This window comes from Piliocolobus tephrosceles, chromosome 12, assembly GCF_002776525.5.
Source record: "Piliocolobus tephrosceles isolate RC106 chromosome 12, ASM277652v3, whole genome shotgun sequence".
NCBI classification, from domain to species: Eukaryota; Metazoa; Chordata; class Mammalia; order Primates; family Cercopithecidae; genus Piliocolobus; species Piliocolobus tephrosceles.
In genome coordinates, this window is record NC_045445.1 from 18,958,903 (window position 1) to 18,970,320 (window position 11,418).

General features: G+C 42.7%; 1 protein-coding gene across 1 annotated transcript; it reads right to left on the bottom strand.

Annotated features, from left to right (window-relative positions):
* Positions 1-10,732: 10,732 nt before the first annotated feature.
* Positions 10,733-10,912, bottom strand: LOC113222359 (embryonic testis differentiation protein homolog A-like). The gene has a single exon (XM_026451909.1). It carries the CDS (start codon positions 10,910-10,912, stop codon positions 10,733-10,735), a length of 180 nt encoding a protein of 59 aa, XP_026307694.1.
* Positions 10,913-11,418: the final 506 nt, after the last annotated feature.

Sequence of the window (11,418 nt, forward strand, 5' to 3'; positions counted from 1 at the left end):
TTGTGCACAGTCATCCTGAGATGACAGTGGTTTTAGTAGGGCTATCTTTGGCTATCTTTTTCTATGATCACACCTGTTAGGTTCACTAATTGCCTGCTGATAGAGCTCTTGGTTTTCACAATGCCTTAGAGTATACATTGTTCTATAGCCTGATCCATTTAAATTTCAGTCCCTTTGGAAATGTAGTTTTTAGGGAAAGTCTTTGAGGTTTGTTCTACTCCCAGGAGAAATCTTCTTTACTATTTCTTTCTTTTTTTTTTTTTTTTTTTTTTTGAGATGGAGTCTCGCTCTGTCACCCAGGAGGCTGGAGTGCAGTGGCCGGATCTCAGCTCACTGCAAGCTCCACCTCCCGGGTTCAGGCCATTCTCCTGCCTAGTGTCACAAGTAGCTGGGACTACAGGCGCCTGCCACCTCGCCCGGCTAGTTTTTTGTATTTTTTAGTAGAGGCGGGGTTTCACCGTGTTGGCCAGGATGGTCTCGATCTCCTGACCTCGTGATCTGCCCTTCTCGGCCTCCCAAAGTGCTGGGATTACAGGCTTGAGCCACCGCGCCCGGCCTACTATTTCTTTCCCTGGTTCTCTTTGGTAAACTCAGCTCTAGGTAACTATAAATCTTTTTTATTTATAGATTTGCCTATTCTGGATTTTTTTGTGCAAGTGGAATCATACCATATGTTGTCCTTTGTGTCTGGCTTCTTTCACTTAGCATACTGTTTTCAAATTTCGTCAATGTTGCAGCATGTATCATTATTTCATTTCTTTTTATTGCTGAATAATATTCCATTGTATGGATAGATCACCTTTGTTAGTCCATCCATAAATTGATGTACTTATGGGTTGTTTCCACTTTTATATTATTGTGATTAGTGACACTATGATTATTATACAAGTTTTTGTGTGTACACATGTTTTACTGGTCATGTGTGTATACATATGAGTGGAATTTTGGGGTCATATGGTAACTCTATGTTTAACTGTTTGGGGAACTATCAGACTGTTTTCCAAAGTGGCTGCTCCACCAGCAGTGCGTGAGGATTCTAATTTCTCCACATCCTCCCTAAAATGTTTTAATGTCCCTTTGCTTTAACCATTTTACTGTGGTAAAGTGGTATTTCCTTGGTTTTAACTGGCATTTCCCTAAGCCTGATGTTATATGCGGGTTTTCTATAGATGCTTTTTATCAAGTTCGTAAAGTTCCTTCTTATTTATGGTTTGCTGAAAATTTTTTTCATCATGAATGAATGCTGTAATTTGTCAAATGTGTTGCAAGTTCTATTGATATTGTTGGGGAGGACAAACTTTTCTTTTGTCTTCTTAGGTTCTGTTTTGGGGCCTGTGAATTAAACTGACAAAAGACAGGCAAACAGGAGAAAAAGTTTGCAGTTTTTATTGATGTTAATACTTTTTTTTTTTTTTTTTTTGAGACGGAGTCTTGCTCTGTTGCCCAGGCTGGAGTGCAGTGGCCGGATCTCAGCTCACTGCAAGCTCCGCCTCCCAGGTTCACGCCATTCTCCCGCCTCAGCCTCCCGAGTAGCTGGGACTACAGGTGCCCGCCACCTCACCCGGCTAGTTTTTGTATTTTTTTTAGTAGAGATGGGGTTTCACCGTGTTAGCCAGGATGGTCTCAAGCTCCTGACCTCGTGATCCGCCCATCTCGGCCTCCCAAAGTGCTGGGATTACAGGCTTGAGCCACCGCGCCCAGCTTGATGTTAATACTTTAAATTTTACTTGTGTGTGAGCTTCATAGAAAAGAAATTAAAACAATAAAAAAGGAAAACAAAAGAAATGAAAAGCAACAACAAAAAAAGAAACGAATAAACCAGAAAGAGTTAACTGGGGATACAAAATCAAAATGTGTGTAATATTCAAATTTTACATGCATGGGGCTTCATAGAAAAGAAATGAAAAATTTTAAAAATGAAAAACAAAAAGACATTTAAAAAATGTAGACAAGAAAATTTTGGTGCAAAGGAGAAAAAGAATAGATGACTAAAGAGTCAGAGAAAAAAGAATTGGTGGAGTGATGCTCTTGAGAAGGTAAGATTTTGGATCTAGTGTGCAAGTTAGAGATTTGATCTTAGATAGTAGTAAAAGCATTCATCTATGTGAATTAGTGGCAAGTCTGCATATTCTCTTGTTAGTTCCCCTCCAAATTAATCTACCTAATACAGGTACAGAGAAAAGCAGTGTCTTATGTTTGACCAGAGTTGTGTTTTTGTCAATGGTCTATGACCAAGAAAGACAAGGGTCAGTAATTGAGATGGTCAGCAACCCAGTGATTACAATCATTAACATGGAATTTCAACCCTGTAAGGAGAGCAGAGAGGACATCATAGGTTTGAGTAAATGTGATAGAATCAATGAATGGGAATTTGCAGTGGGAATGAAAGAGTGTTAGAATCAGGATACTAAAATGAATAAACTTAAAGTTCAAAGTGCTCAGAGATTGGGGTGCATTACATTTTTAAATACTGTTCTTGATATTTTATTTCTGGTTGTTCTCTCCATTTCCTAAGATATTTATCTTATAATCTGTTGTATTTGTGGATTTGTATATTTCTACTTGTGCTCTCAACATCTGTTTTTTTTGAAGGAGTTTCACTCTGTTGCCCAGACTGGAGTGTGCAGTGGCATGATCTCGGATCACCGCAACCTCCATTCCCTGGGTTCAAGTGATTCTCCAGCCTCAGCCTCCCGAGTAGCTGGGATTACAGGCACCTGCCACCGCCCCCAGCTAATTTTTGTATTTTTGGTAGAGACTGGGTTTCACCATCTTGGCCAGGCTGGTCCTGAACTCCTGACCTAGTGATCCACCCGCCTTGGCCTCCCAAAGTGCTGGGATTACAAGCGTGAGCCACTGTGCCTGGCCACATCTGTGTGTTTTAAGGATATAATATTATTAGGTTCAGACACATTTAACAGTAATTACAATTTTCTTATTTACTTAGCCATCACTTTTTTCCTCCCATGCCTCAGCTGTTGGGGGTCTTTGCCTGATGATGTGACACAGATCTTCGTTTCTGAGAGGTCTGAGTCATCCATGGTACTGCCTGCTTATTTTAATTGCTGTAGCTTTTCATTACCTTTTAGTACTGAACATAAAAGCATCAAGGGGAACCCAAGAAAATCCTGAGTTGATTCCAAATATAGCCCTCCCCCATTCCGTTTTTTATAATGTAGCTGCATCTGATTTCCCCTTAGTAATCAGAGTAAATCACCTCAGCCAGTAACATAATCCCCTACTTGACTGTTGTTTCTATGGCATGAGGTATTCAAAATGGCCAGGTGGCAGTCTTATCTTCCTATTCAGTGGAACCACTCATATGATCCCTGATGGAAGCATTCCTCCTTTGGGAACTGACACTTCCAAATCAGCAGAGCTAAAAGTGGCAAGAAAAAGAAACAAAAAGTCTATGAGTTGGCTGTTAAGAAGTCCTAGTAAGAGAAGTAACTCCCTCTTCCACCCCTTAATTCCTGGACACACGTATTCTATCTATGGGGGAAACAACACCACATAATGGTCTCTGTTTTAAAGCATATATTGCATCATTTTAGATAGAACTCCATCCTTTCAGGGTGTTGTCACCCAGGGGATTCCTGATTTTTCATTAAGTCTCCACCTTTCAATTGTATCAAGCATTTGTGGGTGATGGATTATATGATACGACCAGTACTGAACTGCCTTTGATGTGAAATTAATTGTATGATCAAAAACAATGCTATGTGGAATACCATAATGAAGTATGTGGCATTCTGTGAGTCCACCTATGGTGATGCTGGTATAAGCATTATGGATAGAGAAGGTAATCCATGGATAGAGAAGGTAATCCATACCCTGAATATGTGTCTATTATGATGAGGACAAATATCTGCCTCCTTGCCATAATCTGGATGTTTGTGTCCCATCCCCCCCACCAAAGTCATATGTTGAAGTCTTAATCCCCAAGGTAATAATATTAAGAGGTGAAGTCTTTTGGGAGATGATTAAGTCATGAGGGTAGAGCCCTAATGAATGGGAATAGTGTCCATATAAAAGAAATCCAAGAAAGTCCCTTTGCTCACTTCACCATGTGAGGACTCAGTGAGAAGGTACCATGTTTGAACCAGAAAGCAGGCTCTCACCAGACACCGAATCTGCCAGCATCTTATTCTGGTACTTTTCAGCCTCCAGAACTATGATAAATATTTTTTGTTCTATATAAACTACCTTGTTTATTGTATTTCTTTATAGCAGCCTAAATGGACTGTGACACACATCCACAGTGGAAGAGGTCCAATGTAACTGCCCTGCCACCAAGTTGCTGGCAGGTTTGCCGAGGGAACATTGCCACATCTGGGGGCATAGTGTCGTTCTTTGCTATTTGTCAGGTTAGGACCTCACCAGTAATGGTAGCCAGATCAGCCTTCACTACGGAAAGTCCATGTTTCTGTGCTCATAAGACCATTGTGCAAGAGGTGGGACAGATGGACAATTAGGTTGATTGTCATGCACAGAAAATGTCCCCAGTGAAAAGTAGTAGTCTTACTTAGATCTCTGGGATTATGGGATAACATAGCACACTCCAGTGTAGTATATGTTGCCTACAAAATCCAAAACTTGCCCACCAATTACTGAGCTTCTTTTTTCCAATGATGTAACAGGTGCAGACAACACATACAGTGAAGCACAGATGGGTATATCCAACCTGCTACAGTACATTGACATACAAGAGAAGAACTGAAGTGTAGGATATAGAGCTATACACACCAACGTAAGTAAATTTCACAATTATAATAGTTGAGTGGGAAAAAAGTAGCATAAAAGTACGTACCAAATAGTAAGAAAAACTTGTCAAGCTGTGTGTGTGTGTGTGTGTGTGTGTGTGCATATATTGGATACACACACACATGAATAGCAAAGGTATCTAAAAGGCAGCAAGATGTTGAAGTGGAGCTCTATTTAGTTTCAGACTTAGCTAATGCTTCCAAAATTGGTACCAAGTGCTTCACATCTTGCAAGGAGTTGCCTGACTATCAGTGGAAGACTGGTAAAGAACGCAATCACAAACAATCATGTGAGCTCTGACCACTCACCCATGTGTGAGTGTGTACTCACATTAGAGGATCTGGGTGACTTGGAGAGCAGAGAGGCCTACTTAGCAGAGGTTGAACGGTGTCCTCAGCTTACAGGAAGAAAATACTCTTCACCTCAAACTTCCTGGAGTGATGGCACTTCACAGGGGCCACAAGAAGGGTTTGAATCATCTTCTCAAAAGATAGAAATTTAGAAAGGAAGAAATTCAAAAAGGAAGTAGGATAGCAGAAAGAGAGGAGAGGAGAGAAAGGGGAGAGAGGAAGAGAAAGGGAGAGAGAAAAATAGTATTTGGTTTGGTCTGGAGTATTCTAAAGGAAGTTTTCTCAAGAGATCTGTGTGGAGGCCTTATGTCAGGGAACTGTAGGGACTTGAGACCTAGCGATTTAGTCCCTGAACAGCCATTAAAGCACTCACTGAAGAAAACAAAATCAGATTTAAACAGCTGCTAAACTCCATCCAGATAAGGGAGATATTTACTGACCTGGAACTCTTGCCTTTCCCCCTATTCAACAGACCCTGGTGGACAAGTATTTGCTAAAGGGGAGGGATGCAGATGTTGTCTGAGTACAAGTGGAAGGGTCACCACCCTTTCCTACTGCAGGCTGCAGCCCGGACCCAGCCTGAGCTGGGGGAAGCGAGAAGCTTTGATATTGGAAGATTAGAGTCGTGATGATTATCTTGGACAGGGTGTACAAATTACTGAACACTGACCAAGTGGAATACTAAGGTCACAAAAGACATGTTCTTATCTAGCAGTGATCAAAAAATGTGTAGGGCTAACTCTAGGATTGATAACAGGGCGCAGAGATGAAAGAACCCAGCAGAATGGACGTGGTTTGGACATTGGGAGGGGTTATGGGACAAAATAATTTGAATTTGGCCTCTACTTATTTTACACAACAGCCATACAGACATGAGAACCACAAGTCCAAAATTCAGAATCGAGCTTACGTGAGGAACAAATGAAGTCCTTTAGTTTTAAGTTGCATTTTATTTGCTGGGAGGTGAGTAAACAGGCAGTTCCTCTACTGTTACCTACACATTTCGGTATTGCTGATCTACTTCCCCAACACCGTGGTTTCTTCAAAATATCACTTTTGTCCAATAACTCTTTTAATGGCAACTGAAGACGGTACATGAGCTCAGGCCCATGTAATCTACCAGTCTTACCATCAGCCAGAAGCATCTGGTCTTATATAGTGCTGGAATGGCCTGTTGAAAAGTCAATTGTAGCATTATGTAGGAAGCAGAAATCTTCAAGGTTGGAGGGCTGTCCTATAGGATATGGCTCTAGTTCTGGACCTATAAGCAACCTATAGTGCCATTCTCCATTGCCAGGATGGGATACAGAATGACTCTCCCCACTCTTATGCCCCCCAAAAATGATTCACAGATTTTCCCCCTTCCTTCTCTCCAAAAATAGGACTTGGATAGTTTGGAGGCTAAAATATTTGAGCTAAGATGCCTCTTCTTTGGAAAATATCCACAGTTCCCTTATCTTGGAAACTGACATTTACTTCTTGTCCCCTGTCCATTTTCAAGTCTTTGGGTAACAAAAATTGGGGTTGAGAAGGGGTCACTGTCCTGAATGGGTGAGTGATCCAGATGACCAAGGGGAGTTTGGATTGCTGCTTCCTAATGTGAGAAAGATGATTAGTTCTGTACCTGAGGGGATTCACTGGGGAACCACCTAGCACTTCCGTGTCGAGCTGTAATGTTCCATGGAAAACTGATGTAATTCCATAATGGTATCACTTCCAAAAATTCATATATTTCAGCAACAAATTCCTAGGTTATTCCCACCAGGTACACATCCACCCACCAACATTTCCAGGTGCTGACAGAGTATAAGAAATTAATTTCATAGGGAGATAAGATGACTTTTCCTTCACCCATTCCATGAGAATGTGTAGGAAACTTTCCTGTAAACACTAAAGTTACAATTTAGGACCCGTGTTTTATTATAATCAAATCGACCTCAAACCGTGTGTTATGCAAGAGTATTTTTTTCTCTGATCAAAGTAACAATGGGTCCTGGCTGTGGAAAAAAAGTGGTGAATTGGTTAGGTTATTCTCAGTTTGTTCAACCAGATATATGCTTCTCTACAAGGCTGTGTTCTGGAATGCTGATACCATGGACCGCATCACTTTGGCTTCCTTGCTTTCTGGTTAGTAGATGATTTGAGCAATGAGAGGCAGCAACCAGAAATGAAAGAGTAGAAGACGAGAGTGTCTCCTGACACCGTGTGCGCACTCTCCACTCAGCCTCTAATCCCTGGCAGTCAGCTGCGTCCAGATTTCCCCCTGAGGAGGCTACGTATGGCCTCCACTAAGATCTGAGAAAAATCTCTTTAGGAGAATCTGGCCAAATCTCATTGCTCTCCTGTAGTCACTCCCCTTCTAAAATTTATTTGTGAGTCTGACTTCTGGGGACACAAGTCAAGCCCATTAAGGGTATGTTGAGTAGCCACAACCTTCCAGTAAATTTGAAGTGTAGTGGATTTTCCTCTTGAGAACTCAGCACACCATGCAGTTCCTGTGAAGTGGGCTTCCTGATCTCCAACCCACCCAGACTTCCAGTGTGAGTAGACACCCACAGGTGGGTGAGTGGTCAGAGGTCACATGACAGTTTGTGATTGCCTTCTTTACCAGGGCTCCATTGTTAGGCAACTCCTTGCAAGATGGGAGTTAGTTGGTATCAATTGTTTTGGGGCACTAGCCAAGTCTGAGACTGGACAGAGTTTCACTTGAATGTGCTGCTGCTCTAGTTTGGATAACTTTACTGACTATGTATATATCCAAGTACTGCTTAGCACAGTTAAGTAACTATTTGGTACATAATTCTGTGCTACTTGTTTTCTCACTCAGTATAATAGTGAGATTTATCTGCATGTAACTCTGTATCCTAAATTCTGTCTCTTCTGTTGTGTGGCCATGGAGTGTAGGAGGTTGACTGTTATCAGCCTCTGCTCCTGTGGCTTTGGCTCCCTCTTGCCCTACCTGCTGCTTTTTCAGCCTCCATTCCCCACCTATTCTCCACCTCACAGCCACTGTTTGATGCTGGACTGCAGGTAAACAGTCACCAACGCAGGAGTGTCCAGGTAGCATTTCCCACAAAAGTGCACCCAGGAGGCCCCTCTACCTGGCAACCTCTAACCTATCCCCTCCATCCTACAGCCAGCTGCGTCCTCTGGGGAGAGGTTGGTGGCTCCTTTTCGGCAATGCTGAATCAGAGCAGGGACAGAGAAGGCGACAAGGGCAGAGCGGAGGGTGAAAAGGACACAGAGGGGTTAAATTTTCTACCCCATAAAAATCTGAGCCAGGTGCAGTGGCTCACGCCTGTAATCCCAGCACTTTGGGAGGCTGAGGTGAGCGAATCACGAGGTCAGGAGTTCGAGACCAGCCTGGCCAACATAGTGAAACCCCATCTCTAATAAAAATACAAAATAAATTAGCTGGGCGTGGTAACGGGTGCCTGTAATCCCAGCTACTCGAGAGGCTGAGGCACGAGAATCACTTGCACCCAGGAAGTGGAGGTTGCAGTGAGCCGAGATCATGCCATTGCACTCCAGTTTGGGCGACAGTGCGAGACTGTGTCTCAAAAAAAAAAAAACAAAAAAAATCTGGATGAGACCTGACCGAGGGGCAAGATAACAATAAGCCTAAGCCTTAGATGTAGGGGAGGGGACACAGGAGGGGCCTTGGGGAATGCTGAACATGTTGTGAGAACACAGGGAATTGGAGAGGAGAGGAAGTGAGGACAGAAGGGCTGCTCACAGGCTTATTTTGCATCTTTAAAGGACATTAAAGGGCAAGAGAGATGCTTAGAATTTGTGATGGCTTTAGTAAAGTAAAAATAAAATCCTAAGCCCTCACCAACAAAATTGACCCTCCTTTGGCCAAGGGGATCCTAGAAGAACCTTAGAAATGAGTTCCTGGCCATGAGCAGATTGCAGTCAGACAAGCCTCATTATACTCCCTCTGTTTTATGGTTTAGACATAACTCATCAGCATTAATGTTCAAATAGACATCATAATAAGGACAGAATAGACTTTTTGAGGCAATAAGATACAAAGTTATAAACAGGATTGAAGGATGTCAGGCAAGGGTTAAGTCATGCACCCTTACGCTGAAAGAATAAAGTATGTTCCCACTGCCACAAGCTTTTCTTTTTCTCTAGCAGTTAAACAAGCACTGACCTAGAGATAAGCAATATTAAAACAATTGCAACTCACTTATTGCCAGATGCTGACTAACTGCCCCTCAGTCTCCTGTACCATAGCCATAATTACAGCTTTCACTGGGCAACAGATTGATTGCAGTAACTCTCTCCTAATAAGAAACCACCGACCGTGGACTGGCTCTGGCTGGATTATAGAGATTGAGCACTTATGTGCCTACGTGCCCTGAAATATCTGTTGCCGTATAGGGCCTAAATGTGATACAGTTAAATGCACCCCAAGGTGAACACGGGTGGTATGTTACAGGGATGTTTCTTGAAAACGAATGTGTCAGATCCTCCTTATGAATATTCATAGCTCCTCCTGTAACTTGTAGAATTTGTATGTTCAGCCAACCCATTCAGCATAAAGCTCCTGCCCCAACCCTTCCTCCTTCCAAGTGCCAGTCTGTGGTCTTGACCAGAGGCACTCTTCCCAGCCTGTGGCATGGCTGCTGTATAGGCTGCAACCCTTTCTAAGAAACAGAGTCTCCTTCTCTCCTTTTATAAATTTATACATTGTGATTTTACATAAGTCAACACTTTTGTGGTTCACCTTATGTAAGTTTCATCTTACTCCTAACTTGAGCTTGCCAATATCCACCATTGCTCTGACCTCTTTGCTCTCCCTGTCCCCACTTCACCTTTAGCTCTCACTTCTTAGTGACCAATTGCCCATATAATTCCCATTTCAGGTTTCTTGGAGTGAGTATCTGATTTGCTCAGCACATTCCTTGGGGACACAGCTTTTTGAATGGGAGCCATCTCACATGTTTTGTTGAACTATTGGGTGGCTTCCCTTCAGGAAAATTAACTCTCTTTGATTGGCTGTGGCCTGAAGGTTTGTTTGACATGCCAAAACAAAACAAAACAAAAAAGCCACCAGGACATTCTACTTTCCTGGGGACAGTGAGCAGGGCAATTGCCTCTAGTAGGCTCTGTGGACATGATATCTGCAATGTTAAAGCATACCCCACACTCCCAGCCCAGGTGTTGGTCTGCTCTTAAACAATGTCTTTTCACTAGGAAAAGCATTGGGTTTTAGAGGGGAACACCGGGGCTGTCTCTCCAAAATGGCTAGGCAGAAGAGTCTTTGCTCTTTGAATGCCAAGTACTACATCACTACGACTTCACAGTGTTTTTCAGATTGATGGTGGGGGACATCTTTTGTGCAACATGATCTCACCCTCTGCTCCGTGTCTGAGCACCCCTGCACTGTGTGTTAGGATGAACAGGAGCCCCTTCCAGTGTAACCCAAGTAAGCCCTGTCAGCAAATACATCCAACCCAAAAGAATGAAATGACAGACTCTGTTTTAATGGCTCAAACATGGGAGAAGTTTATTGTTCTAATTATATTTAATTTCTCAAAATTCTGGGCAGGCCTCAGCACATAAGCCACATGACTTTTGTCCAAAGCCATGTTCACCTTGGAGTTGTTTTATGACAGCATCCATAGCCACCTTGACAGGTCGATGTCACTTCTGTGCCTGCCCAGTTGTCTGTTGATTAAAAAGACCAGGACATTTTTGGTGGGCTTCCTGCATTTGAAGGATTTGTCAGGCTTCTTGATGTTCAGCGCAAGCTTGTTGGGACTGGCTTTAGGGAGTTCTTTATCCATGACACAGCGGCTCCAAACAACCTCAGGAAGACAGCTCAACAAAGAAAGTCTGAAAAAGATGGTGAATTCCAGGTAATCAAGTGGACCTGGGACCTCTTCTTCACTGCCACACACCGACACAGTCACATATTACACGCACGTGCACACACACACACACAAACACACTCAGCTACCAGCAGTAGTCACAGGCAATTGCTTTGGGCCATCATCTGATTTGAAATGCCAACTATATCATTTATTCAATCTGTCTCACACATGGGGCTGTATAGGAGCCTGATGGGACCTGGAACATTAAGGACACATTGTTGCATCAACCCGATCTTCATCTGACACACACAGACTTGTTAGATTGCACTCAAAGCACTAGCTTAAACTCAAGCGCTAATTTTAACTAATATCCACACTAATTTTAACTCAATTTTATGTTGCTCTTTTGCAGAGCTGCCTTTGAAAATCAGGCAGGGGGTTGGAGTAAGAGCCATACCTGCTTCACCTCTGTCTCCTTT

Excerpts from the sequence above, each read along its gene's own strand:
- LOC113222359 (XM_026451909.1), bottom strand. The coding sequence starts at position 10,912 with ATGGATAAAGAACTCCCTAAAGCCAGTCCCAACAAGCTTGCGCTGAAC.